This window comes from Balaenoptera ricei, chromosome 17 (genome assembly GCF_028023285.1).
Source record: "Balaenoptera ricei isolate mBalRic1 chromosome 17, mBalRic1.hap2, whole genome shotgun sequence".
Lineage (NCBI taxonomy): Eukaryota > Metazoa > Chordata > Mammalia > Artiodactyla > Balaenopteridae > Balaenoptera > Balaenoptera ricei.
The window spans coordinates 4,459,404-4,474,546 of NC_082655.1; the positions used below are offsets into that span (position 1 = coordinate 4,459,404).

General features: G+C 50.5%; 1 protein-coding gene across 1 annotated transcript in view; it reads left to right on the forward strand.

Moving 5' to 3' along the window:
* The window catches only part of COL22A1 (collagen type XXII alpha 1 chain), a 248,238-nt gene that overhangs the window by 181,913 nt on the left and 51,182 nt on the right, over positions 1-15,143 (forward strand). Inside the window, exons 39-44 of the mRNA XM_059901262.1 lie at positions 1,013-1,048; positions 1,955-2,008; positions 3,256-3,300; positions 7,669-7,716; positions 13,355-13,468; positions 13,852-13,905. Of these exons, the coding sequence (XP_059757245.1) occupies positions 1,013-1,048; positions 1,955-2,008; positions 3,256-3,300; positions 7,669-7,716; positions 13,355-13,468; positions 13,852-13,905 (351 nt within the window). The remainder of the gene's footprint in view (positions 1-1,012; positions 1,049-1,954; positions 2,009-3,255; positions 3,301-7,668; positions 7,717-13,354; positions 13,469-13,851; positions 13,906-15,143) is intronic.

Here is a 15,143-nt window from a genome sequence, read left to right on the forward strand (position 1 = left end):
CCTTAGTTTGATCGTCAATGAAAAGGATGATAACACATGATTTTCCAGTTCTCCTCATACCATAAAATGTTAATTTTAGCAGAGTGCCGTGTGCTGTGTTCTGCTGTGTCCTGACCACGCCCGGGGCCGTGCTGAGCGCTGGCGAGAGCGTGCCGAGCGCCCCCAAAACAGCACGCGGTCCTTTCAGTAGAGAGGACAGACGGGCCCCGAAGCGATGACAGCACTAGGCCACACATCTGAGACGGGATGCACCCAGGGGCTGGGGACCACTTCTAACGAGCCTCCTGGGAGAAGCCAGGGAAGGTTTCCAAGGGTGCTGACATCTAAACTGAGAACCAGCGTGTGGCAAGAATATGTCCAGGCAGAAAAGCAGGGCAGAGTCTTCTCAGGGCTGAGGGACAGTTCTGCTCACTGCAGGACCTGAAAGTCGACACTAATGCCTCAAGCAAGGGACGCATCTTCAGTGCAACATGGGAAGCCAGATTCTAGGCTGGTCACACTTGCAGGATGGCAGACCCGTGTGTGTGTGTGTGTGTGTGTGTGTGTGTGCGCGCGTGCGTGTGTGTGTGTGTGTGCACGCACACCCACCTGTAGGCGTGAGGAGGGACACCACTGCAGCATCAGCCAAGCAGGCCACTCTGGGGATTCTGGCTCTGGAGGCACCCGCCCCCCCAAGGCCTGTGCTGCCCGAGCAGGAAGGGGGCGCAGCACGAGAACGCTGGGATGCTGGCTCCACTCCACACCAGAGCTAGAGATGGGCTCAAGTGTCAGACATCCAGTGGGTGCCAGGATGGGGTGGCACTAGTTCAGGGGCAAATGGAGAAGGTTCCAGGAAGATTCCCACGTGCAATGATAGTGGTGGTGTGAGAGGGTGAGACACTATGTCTTAAAGATGGGGGAAGTCAGCTTCTCCTTCCAGGACAGTTAAAGACCTAGCTTAGAAATAAACACCACGGCATGTTTAAATAAACATTTCACTTCTCATTAGCTTATTTGTTCATTTGTTTCTTAGGGCCCCTCTGGACCACCAGGAGAAAAAGGGCCTCAGGTACAGTATGATTTAAATAAAGGGCTGGGTTTTGATGGGAGAAATTATGCAATCAAAGCAATTTCAAATTGCAGGGGCGAGAAAATAAAATAGTTTCAAAAAATATTTAATGTTTAACAGTGCAAACTCTCCAAGATATAAGCACTGACCTATGGAATGATGGAGTAGGAGGGGGTGGGGCGTTGTCCGGTGCAGTGAGCACGGGTGATCGTTGGGCAGACTGACGCCGCCTTTGCTTTCTGCTATCTCTGCTTCCCAAAAGGACAGCCGTGGTTTAACAAATTTAATCAAATTGCCAGAGGAACTAATTTTGAATCCTGGCTTCACACCCCCGGCCACATAGCCTTGAGCAAGTGAGGGCTCTCTCTCTTAATCTGTAAGATGGGTGGAAGACACAGGAAAATTCCTACAGGAAGCGAGATCCATCTTGAGAGATTATTTGTGCTGATTCCTGATACTGTCTAGGAATTTTCAGCAGAATGGGAATGACTTTCCAATAAAAAATAGTAATGGTCACCTGAGTGCTGGGCTCTGAGCTGGGCCTGTCATAGGGCGATCTACCCAGCCGGCCGGCACCCGGGGCTGGCTATCCACACGGCACCCAAGGTGAGCTCAGGCCCGTCTCACTGCAGGAGCTGCCCTGTTCGCTCAAGAAAGGGGCCTGCGAGGGGGGCCTGGACAGTCAGGCTCACAGGGAAGATTTTCCGAGCATCCTTTCTGTATTTAATGCATCCACCTCCACGAGCGCAGTGAAACGCGTAAGCTCTGAGCAGGCGGTTCTCGGGCACCCACGTTCCATCAGCGTCCTCAGAGCACCGGGCCTTTTATACAAGGAGAACCGACCCCAGGAAAGGGGGGCCTTATTTTGCTTAAACTGTGGGCGGGATGTCTTTTCTTTTTTTTCAGGGGTCTCAAGGCCCACCTGGATTCCCCGGTCCCCAGGGACCAGCTGGCCAAGACGTAAGTAAAGGCAAAGGGTGCCGGCTCTGTCTCCCGACCCCTTCTCCAGCCTCTCCCGGCCTCCCTTGACCAGGATGCCCCCATGGGAGCTGGTCATCTTCACTAGCCCCCCCCTCCCCCATGAACATTTTTAATGTTTTTTGCTCCTCTATTCCCTGTGCCCTGTAAGCTTGCATTGTCTAGTTTCACTTCTTTTGCTTTTGTGTGATGCTTTCAGAAACTTGTAAGCGCCTGGTTATCCCACACAATGCCTCCTGTTGTTCTGTCAGTTTTCTTTTGTACCCAGCTGGTCAGTTCTGCTCCAATCAGGCATCATCTTGTCCATGGACTTGTTCCTCACTCATCCGTGTAATGGCTTGCTCCCTTCAAGGGAATTCTACAGACTTACCTAATACTCTTTGAGGCTGTATCTCTTCCCACTTTGTGACAGTGATAATCGTCTCTTATCTCTGTGATCTGACTTTCGTTCAGATAGATCTGAGCTCCAAGAAGGTAGGAACCATGTGTCTTATGCACCTCTAGGTCCTTGATGCCTAACAGGGTGACAGGCACATAGATATTACTCGATACAGACTTACTGACCAAATGGATAAAAGACAATCATGAGTTCTTGGAGCAGAGGTCTAGCACCATTAACCAGTAGTGCTAGAGTTATTGCTTAGACCTGCATCTTTCCATGTCTATAGTTTTGGTTCACTATAAGCAGGAACGATAAATCACCCTCCTCTTCCCTTCCTTGGGTTCTGTTTCAGAGAAGAAAGTTACCCTCTAATTCCCGTCTCCAAATCCTTGAATTTATTGTATCTGCTCCACTCTCAATATTACACCCTTAAAGTCAGTTCAGTAGAAGAGCCTTCCTCTTTTTCAAAGCTGGTCCTTCGCCTGTGTTTGGAAAAGGATGGCAGAAATTTAAGATAGGGGTGTGTGTGTGTGTACACGTGCACACACACGTATACACTTTGCATGCATGAGTGGTTTTCGGTTTTGTGTTTTGGAAAGGAGTTATAGGAGAGGTAGTTTACTGTTTTGAACATTTGTCACAGTTGAATATTTCCTGAGAAGCTTCAGGTATTCAGCTGAGATTGGAAACCGTGAATTTTCATTGGTGCCAGTCTTACGGTTGGGTGATTTTTTTTTTTCTACTGAGTTACACTTGGCAGATCGTAGAGGCTGGGGGAGAGGGTGTGCAGGGCAGATCGGGATTGTGTGCTTAGCAGAACTAATGTTTTCCTTCTCTCTGCTCTTAGGGTGTACCTGGAAACCCAGGAGAAAGGGGGCCTCCTGGCAAACCAGTATGTCATCTAACTGTTCTGGATGAATCTTGATCATCAGTCAGGGGTTCGGGCAGAATAAAATGCAACTCATATGGTTCGAGAGACTTGAAGAAGGGGCTTTTTACCAAGCTGTGGGCAGAGGGAACTAAGCAGAGATGCTGTGCCACCCAGAGATAAAGCACAGAGGGAAGCCAGTACCACCTTGTGCTTCTCTTCAGAGCCAAGAGAAAGCGAGGCTGGTGGGGAAGATGGGGGCTGTCATTGTGGGTTCAAAGCCACTGCCAGGAAGCCTGACCAGAGGCAAGGAGGGAGCAGTGCCTCCGCCCCCCACTCCAGTTTCCTAATGTGCCTCCTATTGGTCCAGCTCACCCGAGAGCCGGCAGGCAGGTGAGTCCCCCCGACACATCCCCAGGGTGCAGCCTCCCGGGCCTGGAGCAGGACAGAGAAGGATGAGCGGTGATTTGGGGGTGAGCAAACGGACAAGAGCCGCATTCACGGCAAGTTCCTCACTGGCCCGTGTCCTGCCCTTGTGTTCAGTAACGTCAGTACCTCCTGACTTCCCCCTTTTAGGAGTAGAAGAAACTTTCTTTCCTCTCGCACAGCGAGAGCAGGTTGAGCAGAAATGGACAGTCCTGAGCGTCTGGTCCTGGGCTGTGTATCCGCACCCTAGCCCAAGGCTCCTGCAGGCTTCCTTCATGGGCTGTATATTCACCTTCTGGTGAACCCCCTCCCAATTAAGTTACCAATGGCAGAGAAGCCCCAAAGGCTTAGCCAATTAACCAGGCCACGAGTGGGCCCTCCAGGGAAGGAGCAGTGAAGATGAGCAGGTCTGGGTGAGTGGGGCGACAGCGGTGAAGATGCAGGAGAAATTAGTCCATCGAAAGATACTACCCAAGATGGAAGAACCAGTGGCAGCTGCAACTGGGGAATCTCGGGCCTCAGGGCTGGTGTCAGACACCAGTAAGCTCCCCTGGGCAGGAGCTGCCCCTCAGGATGGGTCGGAGAGGCCATCTTTCTCCTCTGTGAGCCTGACCTGCTACAAGTGTCAGGCAGGGACCCGAGGCCTGGAGGCCCCTGAGGGCGTGGACATCTGTCCCTGACGAATCCGGGCTGCTGGGCACAGCAGAGATCTGGAGGGGCACCTGGTCTGCCTAGAGGGTCCAGGAACTTTTCACTGAAGCCCTGCCAGTGGGATGAGTGAAGAGTCTTGCTGGAGGTTAGAGGGGGGCTTATTCACTAGCTCCTCCTCCTCCATGGAGTCAGATTTTCAGCAGCCAAATAAACCTCACAGAAGCCACCCCAGTACCCAAGTGCAAGTCCCAGGTGAAGTGGGTGAAAGAGTACGGTTCAGGCCAGAGGCTGAAGGGGGTTCAGATGACCTCTCCCAAATCCAGACATTGACACGTCTGCAGAGAAAATTACGTCAGCAGAGTCCAGCTGACAAGGTGGACTGACTGTGACGTCCACGGCTGGTCAGCGGCAGAGCAGAGAGAGGGACAGAGAGAGGATGGGTCTCTTTTTGACTGCTTTAAATTCACCGAACACACCCCCCGGGTGGTCCCAGGTACCGCTGGGTAGCTGTCGGTCTCTGTGATCTCGCTCATCAGATGAGTCATGTTTTCAGGGGTCCCCAAGACTCCCCTCTGGTTCAGTGGTCCACCAGAAGGACTCCCAGAACTCGGGAAAGCTGTTAGGCTCACGGTGATTGATGGTTTATTACAGGGAAGGATACAGATTAGGAGCAGCGCAGGGAGGAGATGCACAGGGCAGGGTCCCTGAGAGACGAGGCTCGGGATTCCAGGTGTCCCCTCCCAGCACTCGGTGTTCCCAGCAGTCATGTGTGATCAGAGGGCACGTGGGTGACCACGAGGTGTTGCCACTGAGGGACGCTCAGGCAAACCTTGGTGTCCCGGCCTTGTAGGCGTAGTGTACCTGCCTGGCTGGTCTTGGTTACTCCACCATCTCCAGCCCTCCCACGTGGCCCAAGGACCCCACCATAGATCACATGGTTAGCATAAGTTATCTGCGTGGCCCAAGACCCTAGGTCAACAAAGGCGCTCTTATCAGGCAGGGCATTGCAAGGACTTAGAAGTTATCTCCCAGGAGCCAGCCGGGGCCGGCCCTTTGGAATGTGCAGGCTTTGGACAGCCCAGGCCTGCTGAGCTAAGCCTTTCCTACAGCCATCATCCCTCGGGGGGTGGAGAGCGGGGCCTGCAGTGTTTCTCCAGCGCTGCACCCCCAGAATCCCTGTCCTGGGAATCCCTCTGTCTAGCCTTGGGTTCTCTAGAAGCAGAGCCTCTGGTGAGGATTCTTGTGCCAACTGATTGAGGTGAAACCTGCCAGGATTGAAGAAAGCAGGGCGTGGTGGGGAAAAGGCAGTCAAAGTTGTGGGCTCAGCTGGAATCTAGGCTCATTCTGATCCTACGGGGAGCAAGCAACGCCGCAGAGCTGGCCCGTCTTGAGTCAGGAGGCCGCACTTACTCACCTCCATGTCAGCTCATCATTGACTGTGTAACGTCTCTGTGTGACCTTCCAGCCAGCGTCCCGGCAGCTGGTGGTTGGGCACACCAGGAGGGAAGGAGGGTCTAAGCAGGGCACAGACTATGCCTCCTATACCTCAGCACTTCCCACTCCTGTTCTCTTATCCCATCAACAACTAATTCCTCCAGAGCGAACATGGCAATCTCTGATGGGTCCTGTGTCCACCTTCAGAAGGCCACCACCCCACAACGGCCTTGCTCCTGTGTATTCAGACCTATCTTGTGAGACCCACAGAAATGGGCCACAACAGGACATTAACTGAATTATCCCCAAGGCCACGCTGTACCTAGACAGAAAACTCACTCCTTGTTCTCCCTCCTTTTCTAACTGATGCCCAGCCATGCTGTCTAATAGAGCTCATTCTAACTCTACAAGGGGCTCAAATGACAGCAGAAAAATACTCCAAAGAGTACAAGGCCAGCAGTGTGAAAATGTCCCAATTTGAACAATAGGAATCTTAGGTTATTAACTTCCCAGGGGAAAATATAAGGCATCAAAGTAATACCCCTCTCCCCCTTTTAAAGCTTTAATTAACGTGGCACAAGTTGGCCTTCCTCCTGAGGGTCGGTCTCAGGAAACTAAGGACGTTCTTGGCTTTGTTCAGCAGATGCAACCCACGTGAGCTCTCCCTGCGGGCTAGTAGTTCCTTCAAAATCTCCAAATCTGAGTCATTCCAACCCCAATCTCTCTCGGGTGTCCTCTTGAAATAGACCAGAGCATTGATAGAATACTTGAGCATTTCAACTCAGAAAACACAGGCATACGCCCAGCCACTGCCAAGATTATCCTATGCAAACGTATACGATGCTACTGTCACAGGGCTTTCTGTAGCCACAGGATGTGGCAGAATCCCCATGGGGCCAGGGAGAGGGGGTGTGGCCAGGGAAATTATCTTGTTAAGAGGCTAGACTGGATTCATAATTCATAAACCCAAAGTCAAACTTAATCAGGAGGAATCAGCCACCACAAGTCCGATTGTGGCCACAGAGGAAAATCTGTGGAAAATCTAGAGGAAAATCTGCCACCTTCCCTCTGGAGAGTGGATTCTCTGGTACTCCTTTTCCACTGCAAAGTTTAGAAGTTTGCAAAGTAGCACACCAGTCTCCCAATTCTTTCCTAAGAATCCCTTCCTCACTTTGGTGTCTGCCTTTGAGCTTCCGTTTCCTTCCCAGCTTCATGTCCCTTGAACCCCAGTGTGAACCCCGCCTCTGCTCCACTTGGGCTCCGGGCTGACCACGATCATCACATGCCGTGTTCCAACTCACCATGGGTTTGAATGTGAAGTCAGTGACCCACAGACTCCTACACACCTTCGGAGGCTTCGTAATTACTCCCGATTTCTGAAATCTCCTTCCTGAAGTTAGAGACTTCCAACTCATAGTGACGAATGAGGTTTAAAATGCTATTTCACCTACGAAAGCTGAGGAAATCGCTTTAAAATCATGCTAGATTGTGAATGATAGCGACAGCTACTACCCATCTGGGGAGTAAAGGGCCGTCTGCCCCTTCGTCTTCCACAGTACCCATAGGACCTATTGGTTTTGATGGAAGTGGGGAGGAGAGGCCACCAGGAGAAGAGAAAGGGCCAGAAGAAGGAGACCGGGGACCAGAAAGGCTGATGTCAGTCAGACTCAGGACTGACAGCCCGTGCACTTGGGCTGCCAAGTCTTTCTATGGCTCCGGAGCGTGGGGCGTAGGCAGGGCGCCTGGCATCCTGTGCCTGGCACAGCTTCGTCATGTGTTACAGCTTACATTTTGAAGGCTGCGTGCTGCCTAAAGAAGCATGGAGTATGCAGTGTGCATGCATGTGTGTATGTCTGTATTTATTGATTTTTATTTTGACAGGGCCTCTCTCCACTACTGTCTCCAGGGGACATAAATCTCTTGGTTAAGGTAAGAGCATAAAATAAATGTGCATGCGTTTTGAAAATGGTGATGGGGGGATTAGAGATCTCAATAACATGTGCTTTTCTTTTTGTCTGAACAACTATGTTATAGTATTAACAATGATAGCAACATTTGTTGAGAACTCACTGTGTGCCAGCAGTGTGCTGAAATCCGCTGTCCAGTATGGCAGCCACTGGCCACGTGTGTCAATTTAAATGTAAGTTAATTAAAATTAAATGCAATTAGCAATTGTGGTCCTTGGTCACACTGGCCCCATTCCAGGTACTTACTCGCCACCCGTGGCTAGTGGCTATCTTATTGGACAGTGAGATCCATCACCACAGGAAATCCTCCCAGGCAGTGCTACGCGAAATGCTTCCCACGTGTCTCTTGTTTTATATCCACTACTGCTCTCTGATGTTGGTACTATTTCTGTTCTAGTTTTGCTTGTTAGAAACCTGAGTCACTGTGAGGGTCAGTGACTTTATGGGACTAGAGTCCACGCCTCACTGATTCCAGAGGCTGACCTCTGACCCCACACAGGACAGCATCCTGGAGTTCTGAGAGGACGCATGGGCAGAGTCAGGCCGGGTGGGGTTTCTCCTGGTGCGAGGTCCAGAGTGCAGGTGCAGGGAGGTGGAGACGGCTGCCGGGCCCTTAGCCAGGCTGAGTCCAGATGGGAGCGCGCGCTGCGCTCCTGGTCCGAACCACGCGCGCCTTCTCCACGCGCGGCAGGAGACGCGAGTTCAGCACAGCTGTGCCGAGGTAGGGCACGGAAAGCTGGATGCCCAGGAGCCTGGCCAGGGACCTCGGCGCCTAAAGAGAAGAACTGGGGGAGGCTGTGAGCAAGACAGAGGCAGGATAAGGTCTGTGTTTCAGGAAGAGCAGTCCTGCGGCCGTGCGTGCGGAGGACCCTTTGCTGCCTCTGTTCCAAGCTTTTGTCTTAACTTCGGATGAAGCTTGGCCTTGGATTTTGTGTGTGACCACCCTCTCCCTCACTTCCTGTGTTCTAAAAACCACTTGGGAGGTGTCGGAAAATACCTGGTTCTTGCACGAGAGCGAGGGAGGGGAACAAAAGGGAAAAGAAATCCTTCTCAGCAGCCTGGGCCTTTTCATCTCTTTATACATTGAGATGCCTTGATGGAAAATTATACATTTTATTGGAAAATGAGTAGTAATAGAGCAATCTTTCCTGATTTTCATTGACAAGAGGGAATTTTGTTTTGTTTTTTTTTACAACAAGGACATGGCAAGAATTCATTATCTATTGATTCTAGCCTTGTTTATTACAAGCGTTTACGTTCTCGATCATTTTTTCCTAACTGCGTCCCGCTGGAAGGCCCTGGGTTTGCGTCGGCCCCTGTCTTCCCCACCCCACAGCCCCACCAAGGATTTCTACCTCAAGGTGTCCCAGTCCTGATGGCAGTGATAATAGGGGTGACTGCTGCATGGGTTAATGCTTTACGGCTACAGCATTAAGACAGGTATTTAGTCAAATCGATACTTCTTACCTGCTAAAGGATGCAGCTGTGTTCCTAACAGCACCCAGGAACCGCAGAGCGAATGTGAGCACCTACATTCAGGGAAGCACCTGAGACTCCCTGGCCCTGCAGAGCTGTTCTTTGCCTGGAAACCCTGTGGACAAGAGCCTGGGCTCTGTGGGCTTGCCCAGGTCTGTGAAGTCAGCTATCCTAGCTCCCTGTTTTATAATCACCTGCTGCCATCTTGATGATGATCTGGTCCAGGTGGGCTGGTGGCAGGACCCTCTCTTGCTAAGAAGGTATCTTTTATTATAGAAAATTTGCCTCATTCTGCTAGTTGGAAAACTGCCTGGTTAGAAAGTTTGTCTTCTAAGAGTTCCTGTTTAATGAACTTCCATAGTTGGATCTGTGCCCGGGGAGGTCATCCTCAGGGCCTCTCCATTAGATGATTCCCTGGGATAAACATTACTTTATCCTATCCTCACCAACAACCCAGTGGGTGGGTACTACTATGTGCTGCATTTTACAGAGCAGGAGATTGGGCACAGAGGGGTCAGTCACTTGTTCAAGGCAACAGAGCTGGATGGCGGCAGAGCGAAGACTCAAACCCAGTGTGACCGACTCCACGTCCTTGTACTCTTAACCCCTCTGCTCTCCGACTTCCTCTTTGCATGCGTCCGAGCTTCCTGACAGCTACCTGACGGAGGACAGGCAGGTAGTGAGTTTCTTGCCTGTCACCTAGAGGTTTGAAATGTAGGCTCCACAACCCTTTGGCAGGAATATGCAGAGAGGATTCAGGAATCCAGCAAGAACTCGCATGAGATGATCTGGAGGTGATTCCTATGTCTGGCAGAGACTACAGCATTCCTCCAGTTGTACACATTTGATTGAGCACTTGCTTGATATGCTGTCCCACACCAAATACAGTGACACAGCCCGCCGGGTTTGCTGAAAATGTCTCAGGAAGAAGGAAGGGGATGGAGGCGAGAGGGAGTCTGTATTTACAGATTGGAACCCTGCAGCGTGCTAGATGCTTCACATGTGTTATTTCAGTTTCACATCCGTCTCCTGAAGTAGGAGAACGATCCTTGTTAACAGATAATGGAAATAGACTCAAAGGGACTAAGTGACTTGCCTGAGATGACTCAGTTAAGTGGAAAAGTTGGGAGTCAGTATTGATGATCAGGGGCATCTGATCTGCCAGTGGGACAAAGCAACAGATTTCGGGAGGAAAATAACAGCTGAAACCACAGTGACACATGTAGCAGCTGGAATCCCTGTGCCGTCACTGTGTGCCAGGCATGGCATCAGGCATTTTCCATTCATTATCTCATGTATTTCTCCCCAGACTCTGAGGTTCTCATCTCACAGGTAAGGGACTGAGGCTCGGAGAGGTGAAGCCGTGATCCCAAGTGGGCAGAGGCTTTGGTGTGGTCTGGGCAAGCCCGTCTAGCCGGAAGCAGAACCCTGGCTAGTGGCGGGGAGGGAGAAATTTCCCCCTATAATCCCTCTCGAGCTCTTGTGGCCAGACTAATAATAAAATTGACACACGACATTAACAGAAGAAAAATAAATACGTTTTAATTTGTGCACATGGAGGTCTCATAGAAATGGGACCTAAGATGTGGCCAAAACAGGCAGCTTTTATACTTTTTGGATAAAGAAACAATACATTTGTGAGGAATTGACAGGGCAAAGAAACTTAGGCTTTGGGTCCTAAATTAGTGAAGAATCTAAACAGAGCTTGGACTTAGGGTAGTAAATTTAAAAAGGTTTGTTTATACAGGCTTCTCTGCCTTGAAATCCCTGTTTCTGGGGATAAAGGTTCTTCTGCCTCCAAATGCAGGGAGGGTACTTTTCACATTAGAGGTTTATTTCTTGCTTTCAGGGAGACAGACAGAAGGGCCAGTGTCCCTCTTGCACTGACCATTTCTTACATATCTTTAGTTCAAAATTATATGCTATTGAGACATTTTGGGGCAGCCCACCCTGGGCCCCAGCACTAGTGTCAAGGCATTTCCGGTAGCCCAGGTCAGCAGGGGCTGGGGGCCCCAGGAGCACAGGAGCCAAAGTGAGCATTGTTAGGACCGCAGGTGGGGGGCTGGTCTTGCCCTGTGCTCACTAGATTCCAGGACCTGGAATTCCTTGTACAGTGGAAGGGGCTGCTGGGGGCTGCTCTGGTCATCAGGGAACAATCCTACACAGAATGTGCGACTAAGACACACCCAGGCTGAGTTACCCATGCCACAAATGGAAAAGAAATTGGAAAATAGTGACATTTTGTATTGCTCAGATACAATTTCTTTATGCTGTGGATCCCACTGCGAAGAATGGTTCCGAATCACTCTTGCACCCACCAAGTCCAAAAAATCTCATCCTGTGTGCATTGTTGCCATGTTTGATGGCTGTATCTCATTTTAACGAGCTATAGAGAAGGTCTAGGAATAGATGAGATAGATGAGTTCCTCCCAAGTCTGCCACTCTTCCAAACAACAGCAACTGGAAACAGTATCCTTCAGCTTCTCTCATCTGCCATCTCTTCATGTAGCCCAACATTTGGTACTCCTCATCCTCCAAAAACATTCAACCAGCATCTTAAACCACCACTAAAGGAAGGTGACACTGGGTGCCAGAAGGTCAGTGGCCAGTTGGTTGGTGGTTGGTCAGGTCGGCTGGTTCCCTCATTTATGGAACTCATGCTCTGCGGAAGGTTATTTGCTACAAAGTGGACATCCAAAGATAAAGCAACTCTACCTCTGTTCTCGGAGAGCTAACGCTTTTTTGCTTGGTGGGGAGGGCTTGGAGCTATACGCAGATCTCCTCAATAGTGAGACAGGTGCTTCCATAGCAGGAATTCCTGGGTCTGTGGGAGCAGGAACATATCCCCAGTGTGAAGCCATCAGGAAGGCTTCCTGGAGTAGGACACTTCTAAAGAATCTTCAAATATTGGGTAGGAGTAAGTACCTAAAAGGAAGGTGGACTGTTCAAAGTTGCTTTTTTGATGACGAAAGCCCTTCCATCCTGAATTAGAGACCGATTTGAATGCCAAGCCACCTGAAGCATCACCTCATTGAATATGAACAAGTCTTTGCCGATCTCTCCAGTGGAGCATCCCAGAAGCCCTAGTTAATGCGTTTGTTTGTGTCAGTTGGTACATGGAACCACGAGCCCTTCAAGACGTGTGCTTGCTGTGGTCTCAAAGCAGAAAAGCACAGTGCCTAACAGCGAGGGAGCTGCTGGGTAGATATATGAATTCATAACAGCCAAAAGCACTGGGGATGATCTGCCACTCTTCTGAGAGACCTCTTTGTTTTATCTCATTTAACCCTTAGAGCAGGAGAGAATAGGGGAGGAAGAGAGTGAGGGTTAGGGAGAAGGGCGTGGAAGGAGCAACTCAAGACCCTGGGGTGTGACGTGGATGAGAGTGTGGTCAAGCCTGTGAATTTTATTCAGTGTTCACTGTGCTCCAAAATGTAAGCTCTGGGGAGGACGCAGACAAGCTAGAGCACCTGTTCTCTGGGCCGAGAACTTTACATTCACGCCAGGGACAGCACTTACCTGCCTCAAAGGAGTGGAGCAAAGCTCCATGCTGGGGAACAGTTATTAAATGCCTACTTTGAACAAAGAATAATGCCAGGCATGGTGAGATTTGGTGTGTGTCACAGCAAGAGAGTCCCAAGGGTGGGTGCCTGTTGCTTTCTTTTTTTTTTTTGCTGCTTTGTTCGGAAACCTCTTGGGCAAACCCACCAGACAGAGAATGCAGTTCCCAGCTCTGTCTTGTCTCTGGTCTTAGGGACAGAGCATGCTATCTTTAACAGTACTAAATGTTTGCCTTAAATCTGTACTGTGAATGTTTTTAGACGCTCACAGACATTGGTACATCTTCGCTTTCGACATCTTCATCTTGGGCTACATTTCAGCAGTCTGGTCAGAAGTAGGGAGAAATGCGGGAATAATCCAGATATATCAGATGTATCAGTGCTGAAATCTAATTTAAGACCAAGAGAGAAAAATGCAAAGTTTGACACAAGCTATGTGGGTAGTGACTCAATCCACCTGTTTCCTTTTCATCATTTGCTGGCTTCTTCCTGTCTGGAAAGGTAGGAGCCATGGGCCACCTTTTGCTTTATAAGTAACTGTACTGTTTTTGCTCTTTTTCTCAGGATGTGTGCAGTGACTGTCCCCCAGGTCCCCCAGGCCTCCCTGGTCTGCCAGGTTTTAAAGGGGACAAAGGTCTCCCGGGAAAGCCAGGGAGAGAAGGCACAGAAGGGAAAAAGGTAAGGAGAAAAGGGGAAACTTAGTTTTTGTCACTGTAATGGAATACATCACCTGGGAGACCTCAGCACCGCGTCTCGGGGACACGAGTGGGGATTCTACGCAAGGGCACAGAAGTGGGAGGTAGGGCCATGGGGGCCCTTGGGGACTGGCTCTCATACCAGCTGCCACACTGGTGGTGGGTGACGGCCATGAATGCACAGCTGCCCACCTACACCCTTCGCTCAGACACGCAGTAGGGTGGGCAGGGGACAGGGAAGCCGGAGGGAAGTCAGTGAGTGCATGTGTAAGAGGATGGCTTGCCCATGGCTCTGGGCATGGGCTCCAGACACTCATTCTTGCTGTTTTGTTTTGTTTTGTTTTTTCCCTGTTATTCCTGCTGCAGGGAGATGCTGGGCCCAGAGGCCTCCCAGGGCCCCCAGGAAAAGATGGACCACAGGTCAGTGAGCTTTCATAAAAATGACGTGCGTTTATTCTCATCTCACTGGTGAACCGATGTTTGAGGAAGGGTGACGTCCAGTGGAAAGGAGCAATGATTTTAAAATCAGAAAATCCAGGTTCAGGTTTTCTCCTTAGCACTGACTGTCTCAGTGACCATGGGAAGGGGCCCTTGAACTTGTTGAGTCTCAGATTGCTCATAGACAACTACTAGTGGCTGAAAGAATAGATGAGCTACCAGATAGGAATGTGTAGTGCTGGTTAAGACATGAGCTTTGGGGTCAGACAGCTCTGAACTCGAGTCCCACCCCTGAGTTGAGTCTTTGGAGCTGTGTGACCTTAGGCAAAATTCTTGACCTCTCTGGGCCTCAATTTCTCCACCCACTAACAATGTGAATAAAAACAACTTCAGAGAGAGGGAAGAGTTGCACAATATCATACATAAAAAGAACTTGGCACTCAATAAAAATATTAGGAAGGAGCTATACAAACACAAGTGAGTATCATTAACTCCCACATGAATGACAAGACAGCCATCCAAAACGGGCAGGGCAGCTTGTAGTTTCACAAAGCCAGGGAGACTGGCCTGGGAGGAAGGAGCTGGGATCACAGCCGTAGAACAGGCTGCGAAGCTCTGGCTGCCAGAGCAAGTGTCTGGGCTGTGGCTGTTTGGGCTCTGGGTGGTGACAGTATTTACCTCTAAGGGGAAGAGAGTGTGTGAGTGCGGCGTACAGGCAGGGAGCGGGCGAGCTCTGACCTTCCCAGCCTTATTCCACTTCCCCTGACATCGATGCTGCCCTGGGGGTTCTCTCTGACCCCCTTGTCACCTCTGTGCTGCTGGAAACTCTACGCCCTGCTCTGCCCCAGCATTCAGGGACACGTGTCACTGTGTCTCTTCTTGTGGCCTGGCTGGGACACGGTGTGGCTCATCTGATGGGGGATGCAGCAGGAAATTGTCAGTAGGAGAGAGACCACAGGAGCAAGCCCTTTGGGGTTGGAATCCAGTCTCAGCAGTGACCTTGAGCTAGCTTCTTACCTCTCTGCCCTTCCCTTTCCTCCTGGTACCCTAGGGAGTGTGAGAGCAGAGACCTTACAGGCTCTGGCCCTGACGGCCGCTCATGAGATGCCCCCACCAGAGCCTGTCACATTGTAAGCCCTCTGTCAATCTTAGCCCTCATGCTCTGTCAGCCCCTGGGCCAGGATTGGGGTGAGGACCTGGGTGGAAAACGTAAGGGGAAG